At 45.0% G+C, this 12,748-nt stretch overlaps 1 protein-coding gene across 13 annotated transcripts in view; it reads left to right on the top strand.

Moving 5' to 3' along the window:
• TCF7L2 (transcription factor 7 like 2) overlaps positions 1 to 12,748 on the top strand; it is a 167,770-nt gene that overhangs the window by 57,526 nt on the left and 97,496 nt on the right. For all 13 annotated transcript variants that reach the window (XM_057380170.1, XM_057380169.1, XM_057380173.1 and 10 more), the window contains one exon: positions 4,064 to 4,165. In XM_057380170.1, the coding sequence (XP_057236153.1) occupies positions 4,064 to 4,165 (102 nt within the window). The remainder of the gene's footprint in view (positions 1 to 4,063; positions 4,166 to 12,748) is intronic.

Genomic DNA, 12,748 nt, shown 5'->3' with positions numbered 1-12,748 from the left:
AACAGGGAATAAAGTGCTTGCACCACGATGACATTATTTAAAAAAAATGTTAAAAGCAGGCCAGCAGAGCCCATTTCAACAGTTTCTCTCTGAAATAATTTGCACAGATTTGTTGGAGTTAATTTGTTGAAAAGTTCAGTGTTTGTGCAGGCAAGTCCTGGTTTCCACACTGAGACACAAGAAGCRGGAGAGGAGTGAGTGGGTGTCCAACATTTGTAGGAGCAGGATGGTGGGAACTTTCCTCCCTCTTACCCTTTTTCCCCCTCCCAGCTGCCCGGTGCAGGAATGCAAAAGCAGTGTCAGAAGGCTGGGAAAGTCAGCTTTGGATTTTTGTGGACTCCCTGCAAATCAGAGGAACTGTCTGGCTCAAATCTGCATTTAGGGCCAAGAGAAGAGGATTTCCTGCTATTTAGTTGCTCGAGGAAGGAAAGGATTTACCTCTSTGCTGTAGCAGGACTTAATTTTTCTCCTTTTTAATAAGAATATCACAGCGCAGGGCAGCAATAGCGAACCTGTGTGCACAATCACTGCTCTCCCTCCTCTTCCCCGTGGTGATGCAGCTCTCCCCCCTGCCCAAGCATCCTCCTGCAGCASCTCCCAGCCCCAGCAAGGGTTTGGCATGTCCCTGCAGTGGGACAGAGAGCTGTGACACCACACCAYCGCTCCCCGGGCCGGCTGCCGCGCTCAGCTGCCATCTGGATCCAGTTAGCTCTCTCGGCAGTAGGGCTGAGTCTCATTTCCTCCAACCAGTAATGTTATATAGGCAGTGATCCTGCTCTGCCCTAACATAATTGAAAATTATGTGTATTGTAGACTCGCAGCGCTGAAATGTAGACTTGTAAAAATCTGTGGCTCAGGTAGCCTGTGGAGATTGAATTTGGCACACAATGAAGCTTTTATGTAAAGTAAGAATTATAAGCCACCACATCAATATTGTGTTACAGGCATGACAATTCTTGGACGAGGAGGCCTTGAGTCGGGCTTGTCACCTTAAACAATGCTAATATTTCATTCTTTATCAACAAGGCTGGCATTTTGAAGCCAGCAAATTGGACTTTTTTTTGCTTTTGCAAACATCCTGCCGTCGAGGCTGTGGGTTCACGAGCTCGACATGGGCATTGGCTGTGGGCTCTGGCCCCTTCTCCTTATCTGACAGACAGAACATCTCGCCCTTGGCGGTGCTGGGAGGCTGCTCTGGATCCTGGCCACTTGGTAGAGCTCATGGAAGTTGCTTTCTCGACCCTTGTGCGTTAGTGCTTTCCCTCGGGTCTGGTTATTTRGTTTTATTTTGTCTCCCACCGGTGCATTATCCACTGGCAGAAATGGAAGCTGTCCACGTCTGTGCTTGTGTGCAAAAACGGAGCCCTCTGGGTTTGGACTGTTCGTGCTGGGCTCCGTGTGCGTGTCCAAGAGAAGCTGTTTGTGCTTTAGCCTTTGCACYGTGAGACTTCTTGGATCCTCTTTGCCAGGGGTGGGTAAGAGAAGRGCTTTAGCGAGAGTCCAGACTGAGGGTTTTAAAAGGAGAAAAACAAAGTGTAACAGTAAGATCTTCTGAAACGTTCATCTTGCCCTCAGGTCAGCCTGGTGTAGGAGCTGAAAGTACGCTCGGAAAGCACGGGCTGTTGTGGGATAGAGGTGGAGAGGGAGCAGCCATGCCTTCTTGCTCTGTTTCTTCTAATGGAATTTATTGCTAGTAAAAACCAGCAGAACTGACAGTCCTGAAGGCTTTGTAATCCCTGCAATAATTACTGGCTGGATGGGGTCTGCTGTGASCTCACCCCTGCTGCCTGTCAGTGCCTCTGCCTGCCCTTGGGGCAGTCTCAGAGAAGCCCACGTGTTCCTTGGCCTGTGTTTTGGGACAGCTGCTGACCTGAGCTCCTCACAGGTTGTGGTTGTAGGGATATTCCAGGGTCACTTATGGCTGTGGAATGGTCATGGAAAAATGAAGATGATGGGTTTATTTTTATGGCTTGGTGGCTGTTTCAGTGGCCTGAAAAGCCACYGTTTGAGCTGTCGTGTTATTGTAGGGGCTTCAGCTGTGGCTTCCTTGGAAGAAGGGAAAAATACTTCACTAGTTGTCTGGAAAACCTGGGGAAACCAGTGGTAGCTGTGACCTATCAGGACCCTTTCTGCAAATTTGTGCCCCACTATGTGGTGGTGTTCAATTGCTGTCAAAAAAACTGGTGGCCTTTTGAAAATGCAGCAGTTGACTTGTTTAATAGTGTCATCTGCAAATCTGAAATGTATCAGATTTCCCCTCAAAAAGCTCTCAGTTGGCTTAGGGTTTGAGTCCAAATTCTGCACACTCGGGTTGCATTCTTATGCACTTTTTTTGAAACCACAAAGGGTTAGAAAGTTGCTTTAACATCATCTCAACTTTAAAATTTATGTTGTGGTCACATATATTGAAGAGCAGGGATTTSATGCAAGTGATCAAGTATCTGGAGGCTTACAATCGAGTTGTAAGAGTTAGAAACGTYGCTTATGGGTAGTCTAGGTCTGGTTTGTTTGGGTTTTATTTCTTGTTTTTAAGAACTGCTGAAACATTCTGGTCCACATTGCWCAAATCCCAAACGTGAACATGAATGAGAACAAGACTTCTTGGAACTCGAGGAACTCATGTGGGGCACAAATCCAGAGTATGGGTTTGTTTATTTGCATTCCAGTAGCTTGGAAAACTCAGGCCCTCCAAGTGATGGGAATTGGTAACACATCCTCCTGCTGGCTCCTGCTTTTTGGGCGCCTCAGTGCCCAGAGTCTTGCAGCAGACAGGCCTTGCATGTGAGCAAATGTTCTGCATACATGAGCAAATGTGATGGTGATGTGCTGAAAGCAGGGAACCAGATCTCCTTCCTTCCTTCCTTCCTTCGTGGAGATTCAGATTCAGCTTCCGCTGCCTGCCTGGAGTGGCAGGGGCTGCTTGTGTGTCGTGGTTCTTCGAGATAACACTTAAAAAAAAAAAAAAAAGAAGGAGGAATGGGTAACCATAACTATTTCTCTAGGTATTTTCTAGTAATAGATCTGTCAGGTCAACCAGAGTCTAGTGCTAAATAGGAGCTTCTGCAGTGGCCTGATCTATGTGTGCAGCTGCTTTTCTTAGTTCTGGGAGGGGGCTGAAGGTATGTGGCCGTGCACATTTCTTCCAGCACGATACAGGGTTTTCAGAATTCCTGTATTAACCTATATTAATGGGGCCAGCGCAGCACCGTGCTGAGAGAAAAGCTTGGGCTGAAATTATATTTAGATGTGCAGTGCAGAAGTTTGTTTGGGATAACTCATTTCTCCGTGGGCCTGCTCTTGTTCAGAGTCAAGCCTTTCTGGTGCAGCAGTCTGAAGTTTTTTTTGCTTTTGAATCATTGCCCCTTATGCTGCAGACACGGCACCTGAGTGTGTTCAGCCTGTCTGCCCGTGGCAGTGCCACAGAGGAATGGTGGCTGTCCCYGAGCCAGATTCTCTGGCAGAAGATAAGCAAGGAGAAAATAGTCTGTGGTGGCTTTCAGAAATGGTGAAAAGTAGCGAAAATAGGTGCTAAGGTTTAGCAGTGCTGGGTGGTTCTGGGGTAGAGCTCTGTCTTTAGGGCTCACACAGTGCTGGGGAGTTGGAGCAGTTGATTTGGTGCATTTGTTGAAAGAAGGTTSACAGATGACCCATTCAGTACTGAGATCATATTCTTAACTCACRATATGTTTTCCCTCTCCTGACGCTGATATCCACCTTTCCCCTTGTCCCATCTTCTCCATGGTTATGCTATTTTGTTTCTTTGTGGGCTTTATTCTACTTCTAGATGTGTTATGATTAGTAAAATTGTTGTAAAAATGTCTTTGCAATCTTGTATTTTTGTATTCCTGAACTGTAATACAGTGGTATGAAATTGTTAGTTCTGCACAGATTTTGTCTCCACAAACATATGTAAAGTTGTCTTAATTTTTGTTTCAGTTCCTTGCATAAATTTTAATTTATACTTTTTTTATCCATGTTACCTAAGATTTGTTTTGTTTTTCTTTTTTTTGCCTTTCTTTTCTGAACTCATTTTTCTTTTCCCATTTTTGTTTCCTCCATCCAGTATCTGCAGATGAAATGGCCACTGCTTGATGTTCAGGCAGGGAGCCTTCAGAGTAGACAAGCCCTCAAGGATGCTAGGTCTCCATCTCCAGCTCACATTGTTGTAAGTAAACACAGAAAGATGTTCTTCCTTTGTTTAAAAAAAAAAAAAAAAGCGGCATTTGACATTAATGGCATTGGTTATCATCAATTTTCTTTTACACAGAGCAAAGGAGAAATACCTCAAAACAAATAAATCCCTAACGAGCGTGTGGTAAAAGGAGGGAATAGTTTTGCTATTGCTGKGCTGTTTATGAAATTATCATCCATGTGCCTTGCAGGAGACCAGAGAGTAAAAAATGCTCTAAATTTACACACTRCAGAATTACTTAGTGGCAGTGGAGTCCAATCAGGCTGGTTTACACATCTGACAGTGTTGAACTGAAGGGAGTAAAGAGACTGTCTGGAAAGCATTAGAAAAATCAAAACCAAGCCTATTTTATGTCCTTTACTTATAGAAATTTTTCCTTGATGTAAAATTTTGGATGAGAGTTTGTGAGAATGGGTCAGCATTTTACCTGGGTGAAGGCTCAACAGAGCCAAGTTCAACAAAGCACATGTCCCTTTGTGTTGTGATGACTTCTCATTTAGTATAAACAGTGTTATCCAATGTTTGYTGCTACCTGCAAAATATGAAACTCTCTTTATAATGAGTATAATTTTTATTTTAAAAATAGCTTTATTTATTAATGTCAAACTTAAATTTTCAATTCTTGGTTGATTTTTCTTGCGCTTCTGTTGTGAAAACAATGTTGAGTTTGCAATGTTCGGTACAAATTTTTACGAGAGTGGTTTAGAGGTTTATTTTACTTTCTAGAATAACATCCATGGGGGTCTAGAAGGAGATTGTTTACGTGGTGATTTACAAGAGAGGTGATGCAATGGCCCACCCTCACCCATAGTCAGTGTCAGTGCCATCTCTTGTTAAGGAGCTCTGTCTGTTCATCTGGGAAATTTACCTCTGGAGAAGATGGCATGTAGTGGKTTAGAATATTTCTTCTGAAATAATTCATCATGAAGTTTAATGTGATTTTTTTTTTTTTTTTTTAAAAAAAACCCATTTTTACAACCATTGGATGATAAAGTAAATACCAGGATAAGAAACTCTGCTCATACTTTACTTTTTGCTCTATAGTCTAAAGCTGATATCGGTGGTAAATCACCCAAGGCACAAATTTGTTTTGCTGTATATCTCAAATCATACTAAACATTTTGAGGAGCTTCTTTTTCCATTGTTATCGCTTTAAATTGAGAATTGTCAGCCATTTGTGAGGAGTGTCAGACTTCTTCATTTGAAAAGAAAAAAMGATTTCCTATGCTTTAGAATCCAGAGCTTCTAAACCATTCCTCAATCCATCAGAGAGCAATTGGAACAAGTCGGGTATTGGCCCAGTTGATACCTAGCGCTGGCTGCTTCACTTTTTCCGAATCATTTTGCTTTTCCTTCCTGTCCACTTGGGCTGTCACTGGAGGAAGAGATCAGAGAAAAGATGAGTGGCTGGYTATTCTGGAATCTGCAGTCATCAAAACCTGCCATCATCTTGCTCTTAATAAGAAACGAGCCAGAGAAACTTTCCTATTTTAGTTCTTTCCTTTTGACTRCTGTGCTGGAGGACTGACACAGGGGGTGGGATTGTTCTGGGGCTCTGGTGTGCTGGATTGGTGTCAGGTTTGTAGGAAGCGATGGAGAGGGAGCAGGAGGCTTCTCCTGGGTGAGTTTGGTTGGGATCACCTGAGCTCCCCAGCACTGAGCACCCCCTGTCCCTGAGCCTCCTTCCTTTTGGGACCAGGGGGTTGGTTGGGGTCTCGGCTCCCCTGGCTCTCTCCAGCCCTTCCATCCAGGTGTGGGCGAGGTGGAGACAAGTGGTCAACAAAACACACAAAAAGGGTTCAAAAATCACAGTCGTTTTGGAAAATGAAGCCAAACCTGCTTCCAGGGCGACCGAGGTTGATCTGCTTTGTATTTTGACCATTTATGGGGTTCTTATGGGTCTCTTTAAAAGCTGTTTCACCCTGCTATTCAATAAAAAGCATATTTACCATAGCAACCACTTAGGCCATGAGGAACATATACTACCTCTGAGATGGAGGCCACCTTCCGAAAGAGCCACAGCTGGCATTTGTAATGTGATCTTTTGTGCTACTTACAATGTTGGAGGGAGAAGAGGCGAGGGAGGGAGTGAGGGGGAGAGCAGTGGGTTTTTGGGAGGCGGGGGGAGGAGGTTCTGCAAGGTTTAATGTTTATTTCCAGCAGCAAACTGTTTTCCCTTGTTCTGTTAAAATACATAAATAAGGGGCAGWTTTTTCCATCCTTTTTCTTGGCACTGGCCCCAGGCCACATTAATTTTGTGGAGTGAAAATGGTCTTGTTTTTTGGTAAATAAAGTTAGAGCGGGTGATGGCATTCGGGGGAGATGAAGTGGTTGCAGATTCCAGTTGGTCTGGGATGTGTCAGGTGTCCCCAGTGTCCCCTCTGCTGCTGCTGTGCTGCCCACAGCACCTGGGACCTGGCTGCTTTTGCACGGGGCTCTGCACCCAATTCTGCAGTGCTGAAAAAGCAATTTATCTTTTTGCAGAGCAGTGAGGGGTATTTCTGGGCATGCTGATGTTTCTGTGCTAGTGTAATGTGGAGGGATAGAAACTGGTCCTCTGCCCTCSTTGCTGTGTCTAGTCTGCCCATCAAGGGTACCTGTGCCAGTTTTTCATCTTTAAATCGGTTGGGCTGCCCTGAAGATCTGTMGGAAAATGCTAACACCTGCAAATCACTTCTTATCTTTCCTCTATCTCTGAAATCAGGATTTGAGGCTAATCTTCGCAGCTGCATTACAAAGAGAGGAAAGGAGAGTGTGGGGGTTTGGGTTTATTTTTCCCCTTCCTTTTTTTTTTTTCCTTCTTTTTGACCCCACTTTCTTTTTTCTTCCCCTCTTTTTTTCTTCCTTTTTTTTTCCTTCCCTTTTTTAACACTTTTTCTTCCCAGTGCTTGGCTGTGACAACCCCAAGCTCTTTACTCCCAGCTCCGATGAAACGCCCCTTAGGAGTTCAGCTTCATGACTCCATGCTGCATAAATGGCCATCTGTAATGTCTTCAGTAAAATCTGTTCTATTTGTCAGCCATCCTCCTTTCAGATTTGTTTAAGAACATTAAGTTAAGACTACAAAAATTGAAGCAAAAGACCAGCATGAATAATTTGGCCGGATTGCTGCCCCCAGTGCCGAGGGCTGGGTTAATACTGCTTTTTCATGGTGCTTGAGAGAGTCTCCAAGGCCCATAATGAGACACAGAATATTAAACTGAAATTATGTTCAGTATRTCTTGAGGAAGGTACAGCATGAGGCTCCATTTAAGACCAGTGCATTTATTTACATTTAGGCGCTTCACTCATCTGATAAGACTTTTTGCATCTTGCTCTGGCACAGTCATGCTGTTTGTCTGTGTCCAAAGGTGAAAGAAAACCGGGGGAAAAATTGTTTTAATAGTGTACTATTAAGCTTGCTAGGTCAAAATTTTGAATTCAGCCTGTGGATAGCACTATTGCAAAGCTGGGATATTTTTTAAGTGTGCTTATGGTTATTTCCCCTCTTTTTTTTTCTGACCTTTGATTTCATTGAWGGTATTAAGATTTTGTGAAACAGTCTTAGCAGGAAGTTTTGGGTGTAAGGCAGACCCCAGCTGGGTGYCCTGCTCTCGGGGGGTAGGGTGCTAGTTGTCCTGAAATCCCATGGTCAGTGTGCTGCCAGCATGGTGATAGGGATGAGAGATGGGTGCTGTGGGAGTGGGATTTTCTCATCTCCTGTACATCTGAACATCTGAACATCTGTTCATCCTGAACATCTCCTGTAGCAGCCTGGACAGGCAAGTGAAAATGAGCAAGGTGTGTCTGCGAGGATCTCTGTAATCTGCTCGCTGCAGAAGGCAAGCTCCTTCAAAACCCTTTTTATCTGTGTGCATTCCTACAACCTTCAGGAGAATACCAGTGCTGTTCTTCCCTGTTCTCTGCAAAGTAAATGCTCTGACTCAGCCATTGCCTGTTTTGGGCAGGAGTGGGGGTACAAGACCAGTCCTGGGATCCTGCCTCCTGCAGGCTGTGCACAGACTTGGTTTTAGCTTCCTTTGCACCGAGCAAAAACATTCAGAACCCAAGATGATGGTGGCTTGGTACAATATATTCCTTATAAAGCAGTAAGGGGTTTAAAAAATTCCTGCATTTTGAAGTAAATGTCAGTGCTAACCTCGGGGGGAGGACTTGCAGTACTTTTTGGCCTGATGTGTAAGGAACACAGCCATATAGTAGACTGAATCACTGAGAACAAAGAATCACTGTGCTGTAGTGTATCTATTTTTTTCCTTTTTTTTTCAAGAAAGTAAAAATGTTTTTTCAAAACATAATGTGACAAGCAAAACTGGAGGGAAAACCATCTGAAATGTACTGACTGTTCTCAGCCTCTTCGATGAGTGCGGGCAGCGGGCAGCGCGCGTCTGGGACCTCTGGGTGGTTTGGAGAGATCAGGAGTTTTTTCCCTGAGCAACTGGAGTTGAAGCTTCATAGTCTGTTCCCAAAGTTTTTGGTCTGATGCGGTTTGTACTTCTGCATTTTGAACGAGAAAACAGTTATCTTACTTGTGGTAGTTTGGGTTRTCGTAGCCAGATTTTAAAATGCACCTTCAGCGTGACTTCAGAGAGGCCAGGGGTTGGGTGCATGCAGGCAGACAMGCTGTCCTGTGTGTGTGGAGCCATCTGGAACCACAATCTTGTAACTTCCCCTCACAGTGCTCCAAGAGGGTTTTAGAGCTCTTGCTTTGTTGGTCTTGTTGTAGGGAGGTTGTTCTTCCTCTGTGGTAACCTCTTGAGATGTTCTGGGATTCCAGGCTGCCTGCATGCATTGTAGGACACCCTCTTCCATCCCTAGAGATCTGCAGGGTGATCAGGAGCACAGTGGTGGTGTGGGGGAAGGATTTAGGGTTTGGGTGGGCATCATTGATGTCAGTACCTGGTATYTGAGAGGGACACAAGTGGGCAGGAGGAGAGGGCTGTGTCCGAGCTGTCCTGGTGCCTGGTCAGTCCCYGATGGCTGGTGGGTCACGGACCCAACACACAGATCCCTGAGACTCACACTGCAGAAATACCCACTCAGACTTAATAGTAAAACTCCTTTGGTGACTCTCTCCTTCTAAAATACTCTATACTTTATTTGGCTAATTGCTCTGGCAGTTGCAAAGTAAATAAAATGTTTCATTAATACATGCCCAAAAGTGTGCAAACATCTTGTCCTGAATTTTTGGAGCTGCTTGGAATTAAGCCACAGAACAAATTAGGCTTGCTGAGAATTTTGTGGCTGAATCTTTCGCCACTAATTCCTTTTGATTTTTTTTTTTTTTTGTTGGAGAGGGCTGTGTTTGAAAAAATTCTGTGTACAAACCAGATTGTTTGGGGCCAAGTATAGAATTCACCTACCGGCAGCCCAACAAAATTGTTTTGGATGGGTTCCTATGAAACACACTCAATTATRTTCAGTACCTATTAAATATGAATAGAAACCTAGTGTTTGGTTTTCGTAGAGARCAGAAGAAATGTGGGCTCCTTGAAAGTAATTCACTTGGTAATTTGATATGTTTGCAAAATAGTTCAGACTTTAGGGGGCTGCTTCATGCTCTTGTGTTTGCTCTGTAACACAATGTCCATCCTCTGCAGCCCTCATTTCAGTACTGAGTTAACTCATCTGCTGTATTGCTGAGACTGGGGAAATGTGCAGGCTTGTACCTCTTACTGTGGAGTGAGCAGGAATTTAATGCTTCTGCAAACATCAGTCAGCACTAAAGCACCTTCAGAAGACACCTTGGGGCTGGATTGGCAGCTGGGATGAATTGTCACGCTTGGTTGTAGTCAGGAGATCTGTGAGTAGCTCCAAGAACTCTGAAGTATTTGGATGCTGGGATATTTCAGCTGTGAATAAATGCTGTAAAAATGTATAGTACTGCCAACCCCAATTGTTCTAGGATCATGAGTCAGGCCTCAAAAGATCATGAGGATTTGTGGGGGGGTTTTGTGTGTTTTTTTTGTTTGTTTTCTGTTTCTTAAATAATACATTTTGTATTCTCTTTATTTGCTCTGTTTCCTGAGCCTGCAGGGTATTCTCTGCTCAATCTCAAAGTTTTCTTTACAGCAGTTGGTGCACTTGCTGTGTGCTGTAAGCAGAGGCTGAGGTTCTTCCCTAAACACTTGATTTYAAGGCTACCACGCCTTGAAAAGCAGCAAGTGTTCCTAGAGTGGCTGTAAAATTGTGTGAGTTAGAAACCCTTAGTGTTGCTCCAGGAGAAGGCAGCAGAGTAGGGGTGTTAGGGTATGCTCAGCACCATCAGACCTTAAACTGTGGAACATCCATCTCTTGTGAATCATCTGGTTTGGCTTTGGGAGGGCCTTTTGGTGCTGGCAGAGGCTCTGGCTCATCAGTGCTGGGGTGGCTTGCCTTGTGCTGGGTGGCTGCAGCATTCCCAGGCAGGGACAGGCTCCTCTGACATTTCTTGGGACAGCTCAGCAGGGCCTCCTGAAGCACCAGGATTGTAGCTGTGGATATTGCAGTGAACCAGTTTTGGTTTCCTGAAAAGGCTGTGCAGTCATGCACCTAACATGACAGTGGGAGCATTGAGATTTGGCATTTTGGTTTGTTCTGACACACCAAAGTTTATCTCTGTCTGACATTTCTGAGTACTGGAGCTCTCTGGATGAAGAGGAAGCGAGACAAAAGCTTGCTCACCAGATAATCTTAAGAAAAATGTAGCTGTGATGCCTTCAGTGTGCTTGGAAGCACATCTACCACAGGATTCCTTCTTGTTATCTTTTGTTTATAAAATAACCCCTATGTCCTGAATGTGACACAAATAGGATATTTAAATTCTGGCCCTTTTTACAATTAGTCTGGGACACAACAAACCTGCAGAGAACAACATTTTGAGAAACAGCACTGGGAGGAAGATGGTTTAGSAGAGTATTTCAGCGCAGAGGAGCGCAAGCCGCATTTTGGATTCAGTCACACGGCGGTTTGTTATGCTGGAGCACGCATGTTAAATGAACTTCCAGGGACTTGTGTGGGCCTACAATTAAACACCAGCAGGCTCTCAGCTCTCCAGCACGAGAGTGGCTGTGCCAGGCGGAGCGGGGAGGGCGCAGACGGTCGGTCCCCGGAGCCCCGGGCGGGCGCGAGGGCTGCAGCAGCAGCAGCTCAGCCTTGGCAGCGGGCGAGGAGCCGCAGCAGTGCCGGGTGATGCTGCAGAGCCAGATGGGTGAGCCTGGCAGATCAAAGTTGACGTGTACCGAGGGTGGCAGGCTTGGCAGGGCCGCTCGCCGCAGGTCCTCCTCCCCGCGTGCCCTGTCTGCAGCTGAAGTTTGTGGCTGGATTCAATCTGGAGCTGACAGAAGCAGGTACTGAATAATGCAGCCTCCTCTGGAGCCAGAGCCCRTGCCGACAGGAGCAGGAGCAGGAGCAGCCATCATGTGCGGAGCAGATTTAATGGGGATGCTGTGGCCCTGGCACTTATTTTCCCCCAAATTTCTAGAACTGCACTCTTCCCTTTCCAGTACTTCCTTTCCAGCTTTGGGCTGGTKGATGCTGAGTGGAAAAGCCCAAATACGCAGTGGAAGGAGCTGTCTCAGAATAACCATTCCTCATTATCTCTCCATGCGGCCACTCTTATTCAGCAGTAAGAGGTCCTTTGTGCGGTTTAGCTTAATCCACTTTGGAAACGGATTAAGCTAAATCTCACAAAGGAACTCTTAGTGCTGAATAACAGTGTCCACACGGAAAGATAATTCGAAATAGTTGTTCTGCATTTTTCAATTCACRCTCGAGCACAAAAACTTTCCCGTGCAGATGAGCCCACTTGAATAGGAACTGCCTATTTTCTGTCTAAACAAGGTCTGTGCGTGCGCAGTGTCCAGGTGCTGTGGTAAAGTAAACAGCACGTATTTTTCATGAAAAAGAAAGGAAGGAAACTGGCATTGCTGGGCTCAGGATGATTTGTTTGCCAAGTTGCTCAAACYAAGGATTATTGCTTTTCCCACTGGTTCATGTGGTTGGGATTAGATTATTCATGGGATACTTTACTTTCTGGACTGTATAGACATTTCTGCTCTCTCCTATGAAAGAAACTGGGGCTGYCTTGTAAGCCACTGCATAAGCAGAAGGAAGGATGCTTTCTGCTCTGCCCTATGCAGAGCTGTTTGGCAAAGGGCAGACCCATTTTGGAAAGCCTTTGTTGAGTTAGAGGTGTTACAAATGACAAGGAGTGATGCCTTTGTAAAACAACCTCCCACCCCTAATCTGTCCCCAGGCAGTGCTCTGGGCCATTGTTACTAAAGGAAGCTAGAAATAGTTGTCAAACAGATTTTGGGTTTGGATATGCAGTGGGCTGGTGGCAGGGGTCTGGTTCCAAGGAAACTTACTTGGAAGCTTTGCTCATACCTGACAAATACCTGTGAGTGAAGTAATTCAGCACTTTACCAGGGTGGAGAAGCATTGTTCACTCCCCTTCCATTGGTGTGGCCAGAACAGATGCTAAGTAACTTTCCCAAACTGATTTTGAGTAACATTTTGATGATTTCCACATCTGGGTTTTAGAGGCAAGCAAAAAGGCCTGTAGCCCCACAGGAAAGC

Source organism: Malurus melanocephalus, unplaced genomic scaffold (assembly GCF_030028575.1).
Source record: "Malurus melanocephalus ecotype Western Australia unplaced genomic scaffold, MMel_1.1 scaffold_439, whole genome shotgun sequence".
Taxonomy (NCBI): Eukaryota; Metazoa; Chordata; class Aves; order Passeriformes; family Maluridae; genus Malurus; species Malurus melanocephalus.
This window is presented reverse-complemented; position numbering and strand designations above follow the sequence as displayed.